At 56.1% G+C, this 21,409-nt stretch overlaps 2 protein-coding genes across 5 annotated transcripts; both read right to left on the reverse strand.

Annotated features, from left to right (window-relative positions):
- Nucleotides 1–1,343: 1,343 nt before the first annotated feature.
- ESS2 (ess-2 splicing factor homolog) lies at nucleotides 1,344–10,742 on the reverse strand. 4 transcript variants are annotated; one of them, XR_003517080.1, is made up of 11 exons: nucleotides 10,575–10,742; nucleotides 9,411–9,579; nucleotides 9,219–9,320; nucleotides 6,783–6,952; nucleotides 6,553–6,670; nucleotides 6,143–6,276; nucleotides 5,213–5,315; nucleotides 4,565–4,674; nucleotides 2,465–2,580; nucleotides 1,611–1,997; nucleotides 1,344–1,478 (listed from the first exon to the last, which is right to left on the reverse strand). XR_003517080.1 is itself a non-coding variant. In XM_027577027.1 (11 exons), the coding sequence occupies exons 1-11, from the start codon at nucleotides 10,707–10,709 to the stop codon at nucleotides 1,458–1,460; spliced, it is 1,527 nt and encodes a 508-aa protein (XP_027432828.1). In that variant the 5' UTR covers nucleotides 10,710–10,742; the 3' UTR covers nucleotides 1,344–1,457. The 4 variants fall into 4 exon arrangements, 3 of the variants coding, with proteins under 3 accessions (XP_027432828.1, XP_027432827.1, XP_027432829.1); XM_027577027.1 differs by having other exon boundaries at nucleotides 1,611–1,959; XM_027577026.2 differs by having other exon boundaries at nucleotides 1,449–1,959.
- A 2,949-nt stretch (nucleotides 10,743–13,691) lies between these two features.
- GSC2 (goosecoid homeobox 2) lies at nucleotides 13,692–15,563 on the reverse strand. Its single transcript, XM_027575368.1, has 3 exons — nucleotides 15,308–15,563; nucleotides 14,952–15,205; nucleotides 13,692–14,354 (listed from the first exon to the last, which is right to left on the reverse strand). Exons 1-3 carry the CDS (start codon nucleotides 15,561–15,563, stop codon nucleotides 14,250–14,252), a joined length of 615 nt encoding a protein of 204 aa, XP_027431169.1. The 3' UTR covers nucleotides 13,692–14,249.
- Nucleotides 15,564–21,409: the final 5,846 nt, after the last annotated feature.

Here is a 21,409-nt window from a genome sequence, read left to right on the forward strand (position 1 = left end):
GGAACACAAGCAGGGGGGAGTGGGAGAGGGAGAAGCAGGCTTCCCGCCGAGCAGGGAACCTGATGCGGGGCTTGATCCCAGAACCCTGGGATCGTGACCTGAGCTGAAGGCAGATGCTTAATGACTCAGCCACCCAGGCGCCCCTTGAGTGCCCTTTCATTTGCCAGAACAGCCCCAGCCCAGACCTCTCACCCACGCCCTCCCCAGCCCTTCCTATCCACCCCATACACCAGCCAGTGCTCAGGGGGGGGCCAGTGCTTGGCCTTAAGTGGCCTTGCCTGGACAGCGTCTCCCTCCGCATCACACACCTACTCAGACCTCTCTGCCTCCATGCTGCTCTGGCCCACGCCCCCCCTTCCCTATGGGGGAAAAGCACCAAAGGCCACACTTTTCCTGACCCCCCGGGGCAGTCCTGGTCCTGGTCCCACCCACTGAGCCCAGTCTCAGCCCCCTGGTGAGTTACAGGGCTTGGCTGGGGCTTGGCCCCCTGGCAACTGGCAGGAACTCACAGTCGAGCACAGACTAGTGGGTGCCTAGGCAGATGACTGGCCCCAAGCCAGCCTCCAGGGAACACAGCACTCACGGAGGGGGCGAGGAAACATGCAGGACAACCCAAGACATACCCAAGCCAGGGCAGGGCTGGGTATGCTCAAAACAAGAAAGACTCTGGTCTGAACAGATTCTATGCTGTCTCCTTGGGCAGTGCAAGCCCCTCAGAGGATCCGACCTGACCCCACTTAAGGCTGTAAGAGATCCATCTGGAAGCCAGCTTGGATATCCCACGTCACCAAAGCCCTCAAGGTCATGGGCAACTGTGGCCTGTGGTGTACGTGATACTCTCCGGTCTGCGTAGAGCCTGGCCCCATTGCTTTTTGACACTGTGGCCAGGTTACTGTTACCCACAATTCCTGCTGGTGACTCAGCAGAGTATGGAAGGTGGTGCCTGGAGCACTGGGTGAGGGAAGGGCAGGAAGAGAGACAGTACCACCCCACCTGAGCTGGAGACCAGGTGCTTGGAGAAGGTGACGCTGGGGCCACTTTGAAGGTGCCACACGTGATGTGTTGTCCGACACATAGGACCCACGCAACCCTGTCACCAGCAAACCACGCAGGCCAGGCCCAGCTGGGGAGGCTGCGGGCCTGGACCCAGAGCCCCAGGGGAACCTGAGGGGCACAACTTCCAAGGGCTCTCTCCTCCCATCAGGGGGACAGAACTTGGGGAGCAGGGCCCAACCTGCTGTGAGCTCAGTGCAGGAGGCAGGTTCCAAGCCCCAGGGGGGCCACAGAAAGCAATGCAGGTAGTGGCAGGAAAGGCCAGAGACCCTGGACTTCCAAGTTCACCTCACCCAGAAGCTTCCTCCCAGGGAGGCCTGCAGTCCTGAGACCTTGATGTGGGCACGAGGGCAGCCTGAAGGCCGTGCGGAGTGGGCCGGAGAGACGGTCCTGCCAGACTGTGCTTACGTGCTCTTTAACGATGGCTAGATAGAAACAGGCAGGGGTTCTATAGAAAACAGTATCAATGAGGCCCTGGGATACACCCCGGGGGCCGTGGGGGCAAGTCTTGTGCCAGCAGGCCTCTTTTCGGTGGCTCCTCGGGCTCCTTTACTCACCATTTCTGGCCCGGGCCTGGGTCCCCAGAAGGCCGGAGTCCTCTGCCAAATGGGCAGTTGCCCTGCAGACTCCACAGAGCTTCCGCAGGCCCGGCCCAGGCCTGGCCCTAGAAGAAGTCTGAGGCTTTGCGCCGGGCAGGGAGCTGCAGCAGATTGTCCGTGATGGAGGCTGGGTCCTGGCTGAGGGGGGTGCGTGCCGCAGAGCCAGGAGCTGGTGTGCTCGTGGGGGTCTGAGGCCCACCAGCTGGGGTCTTGAGGTGGGTCGAGCGTGCTGGAGATGGGGTGTAGCTGGCCCGCAGGGCCCGGTCTGTGTACTTGCTGGCCGTCCTGCTCACGAGGCGCTGCAGGGCTGGGGACATGGCTGGGCTCAGGCCTTTGGGAGTGAGGCTGGGGTAGAAGGGGGTGGGTGAAAGAGGCACCATTAAGCCCAACCAGGCACTGCCAGCAGTGTGGCTTCCCACGGCCCCACAGAGATACATGGGAGATGCGTGGTCATTATGGGCTGAGGACACCCGATGGCCTGGCACACAGCTGTAGAGCCAAACTTAAGGTCAAGTGGTGGTGCTGCCCTCGGATGTGGAGCTGGGATAGACCCCAACTCTCTCCACGGAGAACGACACACCTGTTTCCATAGGGCTGACAAGAGCTTTTAGTGGGACACGGGGCCCAAAGGTGCCTCTTAGGGATGTGCTGAGGAGGTGGTTGAAGAAGGAAAAGACGGAGAGGGGCCCTGCATCCTGGTTCATACAGGCCACGCCCGGACCAGAGGAGCTGCCACAGGACCCACCACAGAACCCCCGGGCCAAGCGGGAACAGGGAGAGACCCCCACCTGTGCAGGTCAAGCACTCCTCACCTGGCCAGGTTCTCCGTCACTCTCCTCAAGGCCTCCTGCTTCTTGGCTCGGTTCTTGGCGGCGGCCTCGTTGGCCATCTTCAGCCCCAGCCGTTCCCTGCGGCCGGGCTCCAGGATCTACAAGGCAGCAGGTGTGTGCGTGGCCTGCCAGCCAGCCAGGCAGTCCCTTGCTGCTGGGGCACCTGCCTCTTCCCCGTGGCGCCCCGTGATCCCCACAACCCGCTGCCGCCTCCCTAAAAGCCCCCGGCCAGCTCACCTGAACTGCCCACCCGCCAAGGGCCTGGGCCTCCCACCGCCCAACACGGTTCCCTGCAAGCCAGCACTGCCGACTTAGGAACCCCCGACGGTGTTCTAGGGAAGAAGGAGGTCTTGTTTGAATCGGCTTCCCTCTGATGACCGGAGTTAACCGTCTGCTGACTTTAACATCCTTCGACCTTCCGTGTTTCTTTCCAGAACTTCCCGAAATGGGTCCTTGTCGTACTTTTCTAACCAAGTGCTTGTTTGTTTCCTTACAGTTTCCCCCCGGTTACGTTAAGCTCTGCCATACAAACGCCTTCTCAATTACTTGCTTTCAGTGTGATTTACGACGGGTTTTCTTTGTTGTACTTAAGTCCACCGCTTCATAGAGTATCATCCACCCCCTGCTTCCTCTGTGACCGGCTCTCTTCGCTTTACTCCTTCCTGCCTTAATGCCAGATTAAGTATCGACTATGATTTTCTTCTCGTTGTCTACACGTAATTGTTTTCTACGCTTAACGCTTCCATTTGAGGAATTTGTTCTGCAACATGTATCAGGCACTTTATATCCAAATACGCTACTGCGCAGCACAATTTGAACTGTCATCTGTCCCGTACCCTGAATTCAGATTTGGACTGAGGTTTTGTTCAGAAGCTCTACCCTGCTGCCTGGCAGGCCCCAGGATCGGGGCAGACTTCTGGCAACCCCATACCTGCAGCATGCCCAGACGCCTGCCGGCACTCCTCTCTCCGGCTTTTCTTGGTTATTCTCGTGTCCCAGACAAATTTAAGAACCAAGGTGCCAAAACCATCTGCACGTGTTTTGTGTGGACATGCACTGCCTACCAGAACAAGAGTGGTACTATACCGGGGAGGCCCCACGGTGTGGCCCACACCCTCCAATTTTCCTTCTGCGAGCCTGCAGCACTAGCCTGTGATTTCTTCACAAAAGCTAAGGTATTGTTAGTTGTTCTAAATTTCTGCCGCTACAGTGAGTAAGATCTCTTTTTCTGTTGCATTTCAAACTGTACGCTGCAAGTGTTTAGAGGAACTGGTTCAAGACAACCTCGAACCTAGCTCCCCATGCAGCAGATCTACATTAATCCCAGGTTCCATGCCCGACCCCTGGGGGTTTCAAGCAGATGACATTACCCCCGCCCTTTGCTCTCTGCAACAACACTGACCTCTGCCTCCTATGATTTCCCAGCACTCCAAGTTGGGGGTGCTAGCCCAGCACCCCGAGAACAGGACTGCATGCTCTCAGCTTCCAGCGACTTCTCTTCCTTCCTGTTCCAAACTATGCCAGTCACTCAGTTTCCCCAACAAACCATGCAGACCACAGTGCCTTGCCTTCTCAAAGCCTCTCTGGGGTCATCCTAGGCTACCTCATCTCCACAAACCACCTGGCAGCCAGCTTCCCTGCCCTACCTGCTCCAGGCCTCATGACCCCGCCCTCTGACAACTTCTACAAAACTGCTGCCTCCCAACACGTGCTCTCCTGTAACCAGAGGCCTCCCTCTGCAAACACGCAATCCTTCTGAAGACACAAACCACAGCCCACGGAACACTGGGGTTCCAGGGCCCTTCCTGGCCCACCAGCCTGTAGGCTCAGAGGGCCATGGCTTTGGTGCCCTGGCCCCACACCCGAGTCCCTACCTCCACCCAACACCTGTCCTCAGTGCCCTGGTCTTCTTCAGAAGCGCAGTGATGCATAGGTGTGCAGCCTGGAGCACGGCTTAGCCCTTCAGTTGGTTCTGCTTTGACCAGTGGCAGCTAGACCATCCTCTGTGCATCGAGCTACAAGTGCTCCGAAGGACATGTGTCTACTCAGGGTCCCATGTGAGCTCCCCTCACCATGACCCACCTTGAAGGCTGGCCCTGGCGTCCTGTCCACATAGGGGGTTTCAGATCCTTCAACTCTCAAGGGAGTGTTTTCAACTTCCCCCCAGGTCATCAGTGGCGACTCGTTCACACCTGCAGATGGAGAGCTCAGTCACCTCAGGCCAGGGGACGCAGGTGGGGGCACTGCCAGGCCCTCCCTCCTATGAAAGCCAGCTCCCACCATGCATGTCCCAGCTAACACGAAGGCTGGCAGCTGGCCCACTCTCCTTCCCTGGGACTCTGGAACCCCAGCTCCTCCTACTAAGGCTACTTTAGGCCCAAAGCAGGCCTGGGCCCTGACAGCTGTGGGGCTTAGCCCGGGAAGGGGGCTCCCCAGAGAAGCTGGGCTGGCTCAGCTAGGCTCCCGTCCTAGCACATGGTCACCAGGCCCTCCTGGAGGTTGCTATGGCACCCCACCCCAAAGGAGGGGACACCTGGGGGGGCTTTTAGAATACCCAAACAGCCCCATTCAGCCCTGACATTGCACAGGTGGGACATGGGGTCCCCGAGTCCCACGAGGCATGTGGCAGACATGGTGAAGTGTCAACAGTGCCCAGAGCCACCTGAGCAGCCCACCTCCCCACAGGCAGTCCCATCAGGGGGCCCGCTTGCCAGCAGGTTCACATCTCACCGGGGGCAGGAGAGGGGGTTGCAACAAATCCATATCCGCCCACTCGTGGGGAATCCTGGGGTATCAGCTCCTTGCCATCAGGGCCTACCTTGCCCTGTTTGTGCTAGAACAAACAAGAGAGACTGGTGTCAGGGGGGCCCAAGCCTCCTCCCCACAGCTAGCTGATGGGCAAAGGCACAGGAACATGCTGGCAAATCTTCCCCTCCTTGGTCTGGCAAATCCAGACCCAGAGCTCGAGGGCTGGAGAAAGAGCGGAAGGACCCCGGCCCCTGCAAAGACCTTAAGGACCTGTCAGAGCAGGCATCAGAGCGAGGGAAGCTCCCCCTCCTTCCATGCAGAGCAGCGCCGGGGTCCTTGGCCTCAGTCCACACCCCACAGTAGCTGAAAGCAGCTACTGACTTAGGCCCCGACAGGAAGCCACACTGACTACTGGCACATGTGCTCTGACCTCTTTCCCACAAGGCACCTGCAGAAGCCACCGGAATAGTCTCCCCACCTCCTGCCTCTCCCACTTCAACCCCATGACCACTTGAGTCGCCACTGCACCGTGACTCCCCGGCTCAGACATCCCTGCTGTCTGCCCCACCAAGCCTCACCCTACCCCAGCCTGCCCACTCCACCTACCCCAGCCCTGCCTGGCGAATGGGTGTGGGTCTGGCCAGCCTGGGCTGGCTCCCAGCAGTCTCTCTTCTCTCATGTCCTTGTCCCCTAGGAAGCTGGCACTGAATTGACCCACAGAACGTTTCTGGCCAAGACAGTGCCCCAGTGGAAGCCCATACCGGTCAAGAAAAGACTCAGGACCCTGCCATACAGGAGCCGCAAATACTCACATACTGCTAGGCTCCGCCAAACCCAAGAACGTACTAATTTAAGAAAAGAAAGCAAGATCAGAAGGGTGGTGGCTGCCCACAGCCAGCCCCGGCCACTCACCTGGGCATTGAGGGCGGCAGCCTGCTGCAGCTGGGACCTGCTCAGGGCCTGGCTGAAGGGATCCCTGAGGAAGCGAGTATTCTTATGCACCACCTGCCTCGGCTTCTTAAACAACTGCTCTTCATCAGGGACGCCTGGTGGATCGAGAAGAGATGTTAGCAGTGTCAGATGGTGGGGAGGCCCCACCATTGCCCCATGCTCAAGGCTTGAGGGAGAGGCCAAGTCATCCCCCGGTGAACAGAAGCATGAAGCCGGGCAAAGCGGGGGGCAGCCTCACTCCCTCACTGACAGAGACAGAGCAGAACCCCTCCGGGGCCCAGTATGCCAGGCAGCACAGATACACACACCCTGAAGGCCAGATCCAAACACCCAGCCCCACCCCATGCTGCCCACCAGCCCCGCCTGCTCACCCTCTGGGTAGTACATGAGGGAATTTTTCGCTTTGTACTTCCAGGTCTCCACACCCGCCTGGCTGCTCTCGATGGCCTGGTGCTCTGCCGACGGAAGCGCAAGATTATCTTTCTGCCTCTGCATCACAGGGGGAAAGTGAGGGTCAGAGAGGTCCCCAGGCACTGTGCCCCTGGCCCCAGGACTCCCTCACCCTGACAGAGGATGCCCATGCCACTGCACCCAAGGACACCTTCTCAAACTCCTCCTCGGCCTGGTAGAGCCACGTGTGGCGTGCCCGGCTCTTCTCCTTGGCCACCTCCATGATCTCCTGGAAGGAGGCGTTGTCCTCACTTGTGTACCGGCTCAGGAAAACATCCAGGCTGGGCAGGGGTGCCTTCTCTTCCTCCTCTCCAACCTCTCCTGCTCAGGGGCAGAGGTGGGGTGACACAGAACCACAAGCAGCATGAGCACTTTGTGGTCACTCAGTCCCAGGAACCGTGCTACCCCATAAGCAGGGCTGGAACCCTCACCCTGGTTGTGCATCTGTGGGTGACAGCCCACACTGCCAGACAGCTCCCCACCTGGGGGCAGAATCACCCCCACCCCCACCCCCCACCCCCACTGCCCAGGGAGCACTCAGGGGCTCTCCTCACCTGCTAGATGTCAAGTGAAATGTATGTCTGACTCAGACAGGAAGAGGAGCATCCAGAGGTCAAAGAAAAGACAGATGGTCATAGTACGCCTTGCCCTGCCAAAACTGGGCCGGTCCTGTAGGACCTTTCTCCAATTACCCAAGCTCTCCCTCCATCCCTGGGCTTTCCTTCCCTGACTGCTCTTCCCTTCCTGGAGCCTGTGCCATAGGTGGGAGGCTGTCACCTAAGCCTCCCAAGCTGCTAGCAGGCTCTGAGGGCAGGGACCCGGAGGATCCAGTGCTCCAGATGGGGCCACAAAGGCACTGGGCCACAACCCCAGCTGTCGCACCCACCACCACAGAAGGGGGTACCCCCGCTGAAGAGGTGCCATTGCACTGTGCACAGTGGGGCCCCCTTCAGCGGGGCCACCAGGAGGACAGCCTTGTCTTCCATTCCACTGACAGTCTTGACTGCCTACTTTGTACTAGACTGCACAAAGCACAGTGGCTAAAAGTTCAAGACCCAGAGTCAGAAAGACTAAGAACTCAAACCCTGTTCTGATGGTACCTACCACTGAGGTTACTGAAACGATTCCTAGATTTACCAACAAGGCATATTAAAAAAAAAAAAAAAAAATCTGAGGGGCGCCTGGGTGGCTCAGTCAGTTAAGCATCTGACTCCTGATTTCGGCCCAGGTCGTGATCTCAAGGTCGTGAGATCGAGCCCCGTGTCGGGCTCTGCGCTCTGCACAGAGTCCGCTTGAGACTCTTGCTCCCTCTGCCCCTCCCCCCACTTACACACGCGCTTGCTCTCTCAAATAAAGTTTTGATACATAAATAAATAACAAGAATCTGTAAACTGCCTGTGATTCATCTGCCACATCACAGTGGAGCTGCGATCAAGCTCCACTGATCAAGCTCCAAGGACACATCATGATGGACTACAGTAATGCCACAATGAGCTGGATTTTGAAGCAGAAAATATCTTGTCTGTGTGAGCACACAGGGCATTTGCGTTAGCATGCTACAGACTAGGACCCAGGAGGGAACAACAAGCATCTTGTCTGTCTGGGCACTGATGTTCTACTGATGAGATCGACCACTGATCATGAGAAAGTCCCATAGCACGTAGTACACTTATGTCCAACAAGGCTCAAAATGCTCTTCCCTAGAAAGATTCCCTCATAAAGCCGGACCATGTCGTGACGCCCCAATACATGTGTGGGAGAGGGCAACTTGTTTGTTTGTTCTACTCCCACAACATGCTGTGTACTGTCCTGGATGCAGAATATACACACAGAAGCAAGACAGAGAAGCTCTCATGGTGAGAAGAGGCAAGAAATAGAGAAATGCCTTTTGGGGCGCCTGGGTGGCTCAGTTGGTTAAGTGACTGCCTTTGGCTCAGGTCATGATTCCGGGATCCTGGGATCGAGTCCCACATTGGGCTTCCCTTGCTCTGTGGGAAGCCTGCTTCTCCCTCTCTCTCTACCTGCCACTCTCCCTGTTTGTGCTCTCACTGTCAAATAAATAAATAAAATCTTTAAAAAACAAAACAAAACAAAATGCCTTTTCAAGTGCCATGTCCTACAGCAAGAAAACAAAGCCAAGCAGGGAAGGCATGCTGGGGGTGGTGAGAAGGGGTCAGAAAAGGGTTTCCTGAATGGTAACATCTGAGCAGAGGCCTGAGGGGAGAGAAGGTATGAGCCGTGCAGCTATCCAGGGGAAGTGACTAACTCAGCAAAAACAAGTGCAGAGGCCCCAAAGCATTCTAAGATGACAGTGGGAAAGGGGCCCTCCGAGGGCCATGAAGCCCACTGGGCAGGGGCTGGCACACAGTGAGCAGGCCAGTGAGAGAGGTGGCCAGATTCCCATTCCACAGAGGCCGGAGGCTCAGAGAACTGCCCCATGCCTGCCTCCCAGACTGGTGCTCTTTGACCCCATGGGTTGCCATTTAGGCAAACAGAGCCCTCAGGGACAAGATGTGATCTGCCTCTGGGCCAGCCCCTCAGGGCCACACAGGATGAGACTCGCAGGCAAACCCAACCGCTCACTCACCATCACCCTCTTCCAGGCCTCGGCCCCGGCCCCGGGGCTTGTTGCCCACCACTCCGGTGCCTGTGTGCACATCAGGGGTTTCAAATGTGGCTGGAGTCACATCTAAAATGAGGAAGGGGGTGGGGATTAGAGCCAGCCTAAGGCATCAGTTCAGCAGGAGTTCCCCTCTCGGTCCACCACTGTCGCTCTTACAGGGTGGTGGGGGTTCTCGGGACATCTTGCCCAAGGCAGAGCCAAACTTGATGGCGATCTGACGCATCCGTTCCAGGTCTCCATTCTCCTCAGCCTCCAGGTACTCCTTCTGAGCTTGCAGCTTCTCCACATCAGGAAAGAAGTCCCTCTGGATGACTGTCTGGAGGCCCTATCAGAAATCAGAATAAAAGTCAGAGTTCACATCTGCCTCTGCTCTCAGTCTACCAATGTACATGCTAAGATCCTCGCCAATGCCCCCAACCTCTGTCCAACCCAATGATCCTGAGCTTAGCTGCACTTTCTAATGAGGATGAGCACGCCCTGTGATCTTGCTGCAACATCTAACATTACTAAACGCTCACCTGGTTTCCATGAAAGTTTTCTCTTTCCCCTCACTAACTGGTCCCTCTCATCTTTGCTGGCTCCATCTCCACACCAGCTGGACCAAGGTGGGTGTTGCCCCTTCATGCTATCCAGGGCCTCCTATTTCCAATCAGAATCCTTTACCTGGATGACTTCAGCCTGTCACCCCCACCAGCAGCACTGGCTGAGATTCCCAAGTCTGTACCTCCAGCCAGACCTTGCTCCTAAGCTGCACACCTGTGCACCCAGCTATCCACTAATGCCAGCTGCCTCTCTATCCGAAGCCTCCCAAACTTTACCAGTCCAAAACCAAATTGATTTTCTCCAATCTCCCTGCCAGCTCCTCTTCCGGCATGTCTGCTGTAGTATTAAGACCTGCTTGAAAGGAGCCTCTGACGCACACTAACTCAACGGTGCTGACACAACCACAGACTATTTCCAAGACCTCCAGCCTCTGCATTTGCTGTTACAACTCTCTAGAAAGTCCTCTTTGCCACCATCCTCCCACAGGCCTCTTCACGCTTTAATAAAATACTTTGTTTCCCTGACGCGCCCCGCCCCGACATACAAAGCAGCCCCCTCTCTCCCCTAACAGCACTGCTGCTGCCTCCCCCATCAAGGACACCTCTCTCTGCACAGTACTTGTTTGGTTCCCCGACTGTCCACACCCCAAGAGCACAGCCTCGGGATGCTCCACCTCCGCGACGCTACGAGTCTGCCACGACCCGAGAGGAGAGGCCCGAGAAGAGCGCAAGGTGGAGAAGGGACCCAGAATTCGCTAGCGTCGCATCGAGGTCTTACCTCGATGTACTCTTCTTCGTCCAGGACCCGTTGCTTGCTCGTCGCAGCCCGGGCCTCCCCTGCCGCGCGCTTCCTCCGGGGCCCGGACGCGGCAGGAAGCAACAGGGCCCGGGTTGATGCTCCGGGCGTCTCCATCGCTATCCCAGAACCGCTCCGGCGGCGCAGGTACGTAACAGCGCCGGGAGTCGGGGGAGCGGAACTGTGCCAAATGCGCAGGCGCTTGCAACAGTCCACCAATGGGAGAGCTGTGCGTTTCGAGGCCAGCCCGCGCCCCCGTAGTGACGTCACCAAAAGCCCTGGCCCTTATGGGAGTTGTAGTCTTCGCTCCGCCCCGCTCTGGTCCTGCGAATCTGGACTACTGGCACCAGGGGGCGCTGTGGTGGGAGAGACTAAGGGGCGTGTCGGTCACGCTAATCGTGAAAATTTTTAGAACTGCAAAATTGAAAGGTCTTGGGATTCCAGTTTCTCGCAAATCATTGCGTGTGCTTCTGTATTACTAACAAAAACACATTTTGGCTATATAAGCGGTTTCAATGTTTTTATTCAAACTTTTCTGCAAGAAAAGAACCCTAAGACAATTTCTTCTTGATAGTTACCTAACAAAAGAAAAAAAATACGCGGTCCAATGAAGAAATGTCTGGTTAAAAATTATTCGGTCCCTTTCGACGACTGTGAGGCCGGAAAGATTACGGCTGGGCCGATGACGTCGGATCTCCCCCCCGTCCTCCTCCCCTTCGACCTTCCCCGAAGCCCCTCAATAAAATGGTTTGATTAAAAAAAAAAAAAAAAATTCGGTCCCTGAACTCCACAGAAGAGGGCTCAGCCGCATTGAAATAGACCAGAAAATTGTCCAACCATTTTTCAGGAATGATCATTTCTTCCCTAAAGGAGGTTGTGAATTATGTCAAACGAGTTCTGCCCCAGAACAATTTAGTATAATAGGCAGTCATTCCTTCACTCAGTGGGGAACTCCATGATGATGGTTCCTGCCCTGTGGAGCTGACAGATGGGGAAGACAGAAGCTAGTCAGATCATCCCACAAACAAGCATAAACCTGCAGTGAACAAGTGCAAAGAAAGAGTTTGTACTAGGGGGCAGTCAGGGGAAGTTTCCCTGGGGTCAGGAAGTGCTTGCAGACCCAGAGAATGGACACTGATCAGGTGGAGGGAAAGAGCAGGTGCAAAGGTCTCGCAGCAGGAGGGAGAAGAAGACCTTTGGATATATAGAGTTCAAGGAGCGGTGAGGTTGAAGACGCCAGAGGGGCAGGGGCCGGCTGTGTGGGGCCTCATGTGTCACAGTGAGTTTTGTCTTTTGGAACAACGGGAAGCCCTTAGAGCGCTGTAGGCAGGGAAGAGGTAGGTTCACACTTGCACTCTGCCTTTTATGGGGAAGGAATTAGAGGAACCAGAGTGGCTGCAGGTGGACAAGACTGGAGGCAGCTGCAGTGGTCAAGGTGAGGGATGACAGCATTTTCATCAGGTTGCTACAGTTGAACCTGGGCAGAAGATAGCTTCTGGGATTGTTTTTGGAGGCAAAATTGATTTGCTATATGTGAACTAACTTGAATTTAAATAACACACAAAAAAATTTGATTTGCTGCTGGCCTGAGTATGGTGGGTGGGGGGGGTGGGGGGGGGTAATTGCCAGTCCTCTGGCTCATGCACCTGGTTTGCACAGGGGAAAAGTTGCTGCCGACGAGGTGATTTTGAGATGCTGTGGGCTTCCAGGTGGAGTAGTCAAGGGGACAGTTGGACATCAATATCTAACTCAGGAAGAGGTCCAGGCTGGAGATGTAAATGTGGCAGAGAAATAGGAATTGGGGCCTGAAGGTGGAAGTGATCAAGCAAGGAGAGAATGGAGAGGAGAGGAGCATGCCTGGGGCCCAGCCTGCAGGACAGCTATGTTAATGGGCAGCTTGTAAGGGGTGAGCCTGCCAAAGAGCAGCTGGAGAGAAAGGAGAGAAAGGAGGACAGTATGCCCACTGGTCCCTTGAGGGTGGAGCTCTGATCATGGCTGCCCAATACAATGACAGAGAGCCACCGGGCAGCTAGGGTCCCAGAGCCCAGCGAGATGAGGGCATCCCAGCCTGCAGGGTAGCTCTGCGCGCAGACTGTGCGGTATCCAAGGATAAGGCCAGGAGTCAGGGCAAAAAGCTTTTTTTCTTTTTTTTTTTAAGATTTCATTTATTCATTTATTTATTTGACAGAGAGAGCGAGCACGAGCAGGAGGAGCCGCAGGCAGAGGGAGAAGCAGGCTCCCCGCTGAGCAAGGAGTCCGACGTGGGGCTCTATCCCAGGACCCTGGGATCATGACCTGAGCCGAAGGCAGACACTTAACCGACTGAGCCACCCAGGCACCCCAGGGCAAAGAGCTTTGTGACAACCAGAGTGTGCATCCTGAGGGGTGGAGGGGGGGGGGTGTTGCTGTACTGGAGGCACCCAGTGGTGTGAGAGCAGCGCCGCAGGGACATCGTGCCTGCTCCGTGTTATCTGAACTAGGCAGCCTTGGAGTCCTGGGGGCGGTAGCCCTGCCTTCTACGCCTTTAATGAATGGACTGTGTCTCCTTTCAGATACCCCCAGCCCATCTCCTCCAGGACCCATGAGGAGGCAGAACATGGTCTCCAAGCCAGATGATGGTGTTAGATGCCTTGAGCCCACCATACGGCCTACTGGGGGAATCAAAGCCTTGTTTCCACACCGTCCTTCACCCTGGGGCCAGGATGATGGAGCGGAAAACACACATCTTCCAAAGCAGTGGCCTGGGGGGGGGGTGCATCCTCCCCGGTGAAACTTCCTCTTACCCCAACAAGACGGCAGAGAGGGAGGCAGACACACAGCATGGAATCCCCCCACCCATGAGCAGTACCTCGAGGCCGGTGCAGACCCCCAGGGTGCTAGGCCATCATCCGTGGGGTAGTCTGCTGTGCTGGGGAACACAGGGACTGAGGACTCACTGGGCTGTGCTCCCCGAGGCAAGACGGCCCCCACTCCCTGGGTGGGGGCCATAGAGAACTTGGAACTCTGGACTGCTTTTGTGCTGTTTGCAGTTGCTTGTTTATTTCCCAGGATCCAGAAAAGGCTCACAGAATTAAGGAGCGGGGCAGGGGCTTCTGGAGATGACCTCACCCAACGTTCTTATGCTATAGCTCTGAACGCCAAGGCCCAGTGCAGGGCTCGCAGGCTGACAAGCTCAGGATGCAGAGAAACTTCCTGGGGCCCGGGCAAGGGAAGTATGTGCCTGCTGAGGAGTGGAGGGGCGCCAGCATACCCCAGGAGGGAGAAGAAGATTCTGGGCCCGCCTGACAAGGGGTGGTTCCTGTCCTGAAGTTGGTGGGGAATTGAGGAAGCTGACCTGCTCTGTGCCCTGCTCCCAGCCCCACCAGCCCCCAGGGAATCTTCCCGACCCTTAGTCACTGGAGAGGCGAGCACATGGAGATGCTCAGTGTTCCCTCCTTTCACGGGGCAGGTGATGGGGCCGGGGAGGGGGTGTTGGGGGGGTACACACACTCCAGCGGCGGGCTCCCGCCTTGAGCACTAGCTCCAGGATGCAGGAAGTCCTGCAGACAGACGGGAAGAGGCTAGTGTCCCCTCTCAGCTCGACTTCGGGTAGATCTGTCCTCTCTCTGAGTGGGCCCCCAAAGACGCGGCCAAGTCCAGGAGTAGCTACCAGAGCCATCAGCAGCTCTCCTTTGGGGCCTTCTTGGCTCCGGGGAGGAGCCTCGAGGTCGCTGACGTGCGCTTCTGGTGTCGCCACTTGGCCCGGCGGTTCTTGAACCAGACCTGAGGAGCAGGAGGGACCGCTCAGGCCCAGCCCCAGGCCCCGCGTCCCCCCCCCTACCCCGACCCCCATAGGTGGACCAGGCGGGGAGCTTCCCGATGGGGATGTGGGCAGACGAGGGCTGCGGGGCCGGCCAGCGGCAGCGGCACCCACCATCTCTTAACCACTGCAGGTAGGGGCTGCGGCTCGGGCCGCTGGGACGAGAACCCCCTTCCCACCCGGACCAGCCATCTCTCTGCACGCCTTCCCACCCCCCACCTCCGCCCGGCGGTGCCCCGGACGCCCCTTCTGCAACTTCATGCCCTTTCCGAGCTTCCCAAATTCTGGCACATGAACGCGCGCCTCATTAATCAGGGAAAATAAAAAAGTTTAAACCAAAGGACAACTAGCCTTACCTCCCCTCCAGTTCCAGGGACACTTTCCCCGCACGTGCCTTGTCCCCGCCCGCCCCCCCCCCCCGGAACCGGCCCTGCGCCCCACAGCGGTCCCCGGGCCTCTGGCGCCTCCTCCCATCGCGCCAGGGCCGTCTTTTTAAGAAAAGAAGGAGGAAGGAAGCCAGCCCGCTCGGGCCCTCGGCGGTCCGGCGGGCGGGCACCCACCTCCACGCGCTCCTCGCGCAGGCGGATGCGGCCGGCCAGGCGCTCGCGCGTGCCCACGTCGGGGTACTGGTTCTGCACGAAGAGCGCCTCCAGCGCCTGCAGCTGCTCCTCGCTGAAGATGGTGCGGTGGCGCCGTGTGCGCCGCTGCGGGCCGGGGCCGCCCGCGCCCGGCAGCGCCCCCGAACCTCCGCTGGCCGCGGCCAAGGGCAAGGGCGCCGCGGGGCCCAGCCTCAGCGGCCACGGCAGCCGCGCGCCTGCGGGGCGAGGGCGCGGTGAGGCGCGGGGCGGGGGCCGAGCTCCGCCCAGACCGCGCCGCGCCCGGAGGACTCCCGCGCCCGCGCCCCGCTCCCACTCACCCAGCCCGGCGGCCGGCTCCGAGGGCCCCCGGGGCGCCGCGCGGGGCCCGCAGCAGCAGCAGCAGGCGCAGGGCGCGGCCTCGGGCGCCCCGGGCTCCCCGGGCTCCGCGGGGCTCTGGCGGCCGGCGGGCTGCGGCGCGCGGACGGCCCGCGCCGGGGGGCTCCGCTCGGGCAGGCTGGAGAGGATGTGCTCGATGGAGAAGGGGCAGGGCCGCCCGGGGCCCCTGCGGCTCGCCGCGCCCCCCGCCGCCGCCATGCCCGCCCGGCCCCTCCGCCGCCGCCGCCGCCGCCGCGGGAATATATACGTCGGGGGGAGCGCGCTGTAATCCCCGGGCCGAGCACCGAGTCCACGCGGGCTAATCCCGCCGCGCGGGCCAGGGGCGCGCTAATCCCCAACTGCGGCGGCGGGAAATCCTGCTCCGCATCGGCGCGCGGGGGGCCCCGCCGGGCCGCGGGGAGGGGGGCGGTAGGAAGCCCTCCGCCCCGCGTTGCTCTTCCTGTCCCCGAAGGGCTGGCAGGACTCGCGGGCAGGGAGATGCCACCGGGAGGGCGCGGAGGGCCACCTCCACCTGACCACCGGGCCTGGAGGTCCTCACCCTGCTTTTGGGGCAGTGGCCGGAGGCCACCCCGACCTTGCAGCCCCCTGGTTGCCCTGGCGCCTCCCGGCCCAGCCCCTGAGTACCTCCTCCTGTAGCCACCGCAACCAGGGCTGGCTCCTCGTTCCCTTGGGGCCCTACAGAGGTGGATGGGCAAGTCTGGAGAAAGTCACCCAAACTGCCGATCTCTTGGCCCCCAAACTGCTGGGCTCCGACCTCAAATGGGACCCAACTCCATTGGCAACCCCACAATCGCACCGCTCTTTGGCCGCAAACCTCCCGCCCACTTCAGAGCCGGGATCTCAGCCTCCTGGAGGAAATGGCGGGAGCAGGAAGCTACCTCTGCTCATCACCAAACCTGAAACCCCATTGCCTCGTGCCCCCAAGTCTCTGTCTTCTCTACTGGGTCAGGGGAGACTTTCAGACCCCACCCAGGCCCCACCCCAGAGCTCTGGAGCGACCCCTCCTCCTGCTTCTTGTATGTCCCAGAATCCCCTCCAAAAAAAACCATGAAACACCCTTGCTGTACCCTCACCATAGCCATGCTTCTCAAGAGCTGACTTGAGTGGGCTCTCCACCTCCTTACTCTTCAGGCCAGTCCTACTGCCCATACTCTCCCCACCCAGGTCCCGCTGCCCAACATTGCTGATGACCTGTACTTTACCAAATTTGTGAAGACTGTTCATTCTCAAGCAAGTAGCACTGAACGGCCAGTCAGACACTTCAGCTTAAGACTCTCTTCTCTGGACCTCTGAAAAAGATATCCTTGGCTCACAGGAAAGAGCAACAGACTGTCTGGCTTATATCCCAGCCCTCACCTTCTGGCCGCGGGAACTTCCATAGGTTCCCTCAGCCCCCTGTGCCTTGGTTTCCCAATCTATAACATAATAATAGTAACCTAACTCAAGAGGACTCAACCGGTTACTATATGTGAGATGTTAGAACTGGGCTGGGCACGTGGGAGCTCCATGCATGGTAGGTGCCATTGCGAGGCAGCACACTCACATTCCCCCTCTTCTCCTCCCACCTCACACACCCTTGTTCAGACTCCTTTGCTGACTCCACTCTGGTATCAGTGAGGAGACTTTGGACTTGATGTGACAGAACCTCCCAGCTCAACTCCTGTTGCAAAAGTCTTAATAAAAGTGCGCGGGACTTAATCTGAATGCTTAGTGAAGGAACCATTACTTCTGTGAGTGGCTCTGCTGCTCCCAGCCTGCCTCATGGTTGCAAGATGGCTGCCACAGCCCCATACCTCCCATCTCTTCCCATGTGTCCCTTTGGATGACTGTGGAAACCTCTTTCAGCACAGAACCTCATAGAACCGCGTGCTCGCCATTAGATCAGAGAGGCACACGGGGATTGACTGCCCATCAAAGTGGGAGTTCTGCCAGGATAGGGGCAAAAGGGTTGGTGGTCAGGAAGATTGTGCCCTCCTCACCCCAGCCATGGCAGGTTCTTCATCCGTCCCCATTCCCACCCTTGGTGACCTCCTGCAGCCTTGAAGCTTCAGACACCTTCTCTGTGACAATGACTCCCAAGTAGATACCTCTGGTCTGACCTCTCCCTCTGTTCCAGGCTGGTATCTCCCAAGTGCCTGCTCCACGACTCCATTTGGATCACCTATAAACATCTCCCAGCCACCATGCCCGGGCTGGACTTAAGATCCTCTCAAAATCTGTTCCTTGCTTGGTATTCCCCACCTTGATAAATGGGTCACCTACCTGCCTGTCCGCACCATCTCTTTACCTGTCTACCTCTGCATACGCCCATTTCTTCACCAGTCCACCATGGTGAAGAGGGGCCCACTCTGGAGCTTTCCAAACATGTCAGAAAATTCCCTAACCCTTCTCCCTTCAAGAGGTGGCATCTAATTCCTTTTGCCTTAGAACATGAGGGCTGGCCTAATGACTCGCTTCTAACCTCTAGAATGGAGCAGAAGTGACACTGATTTTTTTTTAATTATTTATTTATTTAAGAGAGAGAGCATGAGCAGGGGAGGGGAGGGGCAGAGGGAGAGGGAGAGAGAATCTCAAGCAGACTCCCGGCGGCTGAGCGCAGAGCCTGATGCTGGGCTCAATCTCATGACCCTGAGATCATGACCTGAGCCCACATTAAGAGTTGGATGCCCAACCAAATGAGCCGCCCAGGCGCCCCAAGTGACACTGATTTTTGAAGCCAGCTCAGACAGCTAGGTGATACAACTCCTCTCTCTCCCTCATCTTGGGATGCTTGCTCTTCGAGCCAGCCACCAGGCTGCGAGGAGCCACCAGCAGCCCCAGGAAGAGGCGCGTGCAGAGATGTTCCAGCCAGCAGCTTCAGCTGAAGGGCCAGCCAACAGGGAGCACGGAGCATCATGAGTGAGTGAGGAAGCCTTCGGCTTCTGTCCCAGCTGTCATCAACGGCAACCACACAAGAAACCAAATTGGCAACTGTGAGAGGTAACAGTAGAGGTGATTTGTTTGAGGTGGTTTGTTACGTAGCTCTAGATAACCAGATGGGGTCGGGTACCGGAATGGGATGCTGTCAGTACAAGCCCTAAGTCACGTGGCTTTGGCTTTGGGAGTGGACAGCAAGCAGGAGCTGGAAGCACCCTGCAGAGACTGCCAGCGGGGTCTTAGAAGGAAGTGAGAGAAGTCTTACTAGAAGATGGAAGAAAGGAGACCCTTGGTGTGGTGTGGCAAGAAGCGTAGCTACATTGTCACCGGTAGCAGGACCCAAAATAAGATGCTTCCCCTGTGAGTGAGATGATCCAGCTGAGGAGATGCCCTGCAGGGCCGTTGAAGGAGCTGCCTGGCTTCTTTCAGCCTCCTACAGTGAAGAGAGGGGAGAGACTGATCTGAAAGAAGGAGACGTTCATGCACAGAAGCCAGCAGACCAAGTTAACAAACAGGCACCTGCTGCACGAACAAGCAGTTCCAGTCCTGGGAGCTGCCCTAGACAAATGAAAACTTCTGTTCTCACAAAATGCTGCCCCTGCATGTTTAGAGATGTTCTATTAATCATCGCCAAAGCTTGGAAGCAACCCGAATGCCTATCAGCTGGGAGGCAGACAAATATGCCACAGTCCGCCACCCCAGGGAGGAGCCCAGCATGCCAGTGACACACACAGCAGCACAGAACCATCTCAGAAGATTGGACTGAGTGAAAGTAGTTGGTCTCAGAAGGCTCCATACTGTGTGAAGCCATTTATGTGACACTTTGGAAATGGCAACAGATCTGGGGAACAGATCAGTGGTTGGGGTGGGGGAGGAGCAGGAGGGAGTTTGGGGGGAGCACCTGAGGGAGGGGGAGTGAAGGGGGAAGTGCTAAGGGGGAGGCTGGTTCCTCTCCAGCCCAGGGCGGTCCGGGACCACCTTCATGAGGTCAGGGTGCACAGCCTCTCTTACCGGGGTGGCTCCCATTCAGCCAATGCTCCAGAGAAAGGGTCAGCTGCAAGTCACCAGCTCACACTGGGGACGCTTACCCCAGCCCTGCCACACTCAGCCCCACATGAAGTTCATTGCTTTCAGATCCCCAGGATTCTGGATGGGCACAATTTCTGGACAAACCTAGGAAAAGAAAGCTAGTAGGGATGGGCTGTGGCCCCTGTTGCTTAAGTTGGTCCCGAGCCTGTAACCAGGCACCATCTGATCCCTCTTCCCCACCTTTTCTAGATCCCCCTCTCCTAGCACTATATACACCGTTCATGGTATTGCTGGATCCTTCCCCAGTGTGAAGGAGACTTCAGTAGATGAGGTCTGGGCCTGAGAACTGGCTGGAAATTGGGCAAGGGATTGTAACAGTCCCTTGGGTTCAGCGATCTCAGCCTTTTGCTCTTTTACTATTTGTATTTATTTTTTTAATGTGGTAAAATGTTCCTAGCATAGAATTTACCATTGTAATCATTTTTAGGTGCACAATTCTGTGGCATTAAGTATATTCACAATGTTGTGTAACCATCATCACTGTCATTTCTGGCTCTTTCCATCAGCCCAAACAGAAACTCTATGCTCATTAAACAATAACTTCCCATTCCCTCTTACTCCCAGGGCCTGCCAACTAAGGATTAGTTGGTTAGCTGAGTTCCATTGAATGGATATACCACATTTTAAAATCTGTTCATCTGTAGGTGCGTATTTGGGTTGCTTCCACCTTCTATTTTAAATACTCTTGCTGTGACTGTGGATATACAAGTATCTACTTGAGTCCCCACCTTCAATTCTTTTGGGTATATACCTAGAAGTGGAATTGCTGAATCATATGGTAATTCTGTTTAGCTGTTAAGAAACCGCTAAATTGTTTTTCACAATAGCAACACCATCTTCCACCGCCACCAGCAAAGCACAGGAGCTCCAATTTCTCCACTTCTTTGCTAACATTTGTTATTTTCTGTTTTATAAATTTATAATCATCATAATGGAGTGGTATCTTGTGGTTCTGAATTGCATTTCCCTAATGATTAATGATGTTGAGTGTCTTTTCATGTGCTTATTGGCCATTTGTATGTCTCCTTTGGAGAAATGTCTATTCAAGTCCTTTGTTTATTTTTTAAAAAGATTTTATTTATTTGAGAGAGAGAGAGCAAGAGAGTGAGAGAGCATAAGCAGGGGGAGCTGCAGAGGGAGAGAGAGAAGCAGGCTCCCCACAGAGCAGGGAGCCCGATGCGGGCAGGGAGCCCGATGCGGGGCTCGATCCCAGGACCCCGGGATCATGACCTGAGCTGAAGGCAGATGCTAAACTGACTGAGCCACCCAGGTGGCCCCTTTGTTCATTTTTAAATTGGGTTGTTTTGTTTTTGTTGTTATTACTTTACCCGATATTTCTTTATGAAAAATTTCAAACATTCAGAAAATTTGAAAGGTTTGTACAGTGAACATCCATATCCTCACTACCTAGATTCTTTGATTAGCATTTTTGCTTTATCATCTATGTATGCATCCATCCATTAGTCCATCTGATTTTTCATGCATTCCCAAATGAGTTACAGACATCAGCACACCTCACACCTAAAATCTTGGGCATGCATATCATTAACTAGAGTTCAGTAATTGTTTGCAACTTTAAGGTAACATTTATATACAGAGAATTATGCAAATCTTGAATGTGCCATTTTGTGAGTTTGGACAAAGGTATACACTTGTGCTATCCAAACCCCTATCCAGATATAGAATATTTCCATCGCTCTGGAAAGTTTCCTCATGCTCCTTCTCAGATAATCACCATCCTCATTCCATCCTCAGGAGGAAAACACAGCTCTGTTTTTCAACATAGATTAATTTTGCCTGCTCTGAGAGTTCATTGAAACGAACTCCTACAGTATGATCTACTCTTGTATAAGGCTTCTTTCATTCAGCATAATATATATTTGTTTACTTTTATTTGCATTTATTTTATGCAGACTTTACCCCTGGGCCATAGTTTTGTTTCTTCAGTTTCTTCTGGTGTATCTTTTTCTTCTGTACAAACTCCTCCTCTGGTTTAGGAAGTCTGGTCTTTTGCAAGAAAGAGCATCTCAGTGTGGCAG

This window comes from Zalophus californianus, chromosome 14, assembly GCF_009762305.2.
Source record: "Zalophus californianus isolate mZalCal1 chromosome 14, mZalCal1.pri.v2, whole genome shotgun sequence".
Taxonomy (NCBI): Eukaryota; Metazoa; Chordata; class Mammalia; order Carnivora; family Otariidae; genus Zalophus; species Zalophus californianus.

Bases quoted from the DNA above. Each gene is read 5' to 3' on its own strand.
- ESS2 (XM_027577026.2), bottom strand. From the start codon at position 10,709: ATGGAGACGCCCGGAGCATCAACCCGGGCCCTGTTGCTTCCTGCCGCG. The intron at 6,671-6,782 runs GTGTCCTTGGGT...CCTGTGATGCAG, and splicing joins CCGAGGAGGAGTTTGAGAAG to AGGCAGAAAGATAATCTTGC. The intron at 4,675-5,212 runs GTGAGATGTGAA...CTCCATCTGCAG, and splicing joins AACCCCCTCTCCTGCCCCCG to GTGTGAACGAGTCGCCACTG.
- GSC2 (XM_027575368.1), bottom strand. From the start codon at position 15,563: ATGGCGGCGGCGGGGGGCGCGGCGAGCCGCAGGGGCCCCGGGCGGCCC. The intron at 15,206-15,307 runs GTGAGTGGGAGC...CTCGCCCCGCAG, and splicing joins GGAGCCGGCCGCCGGGCTGG to GCGCGCGGCTGCCGTGGCCG. The intron at 14,355-14,951 runs GTGGGTGCCCGC...CCTGCTCCTCAG, and splicing joins TGCGCGAGGAGCGCGTGGAG to GTCTGGTTCAAGAACCGCCG.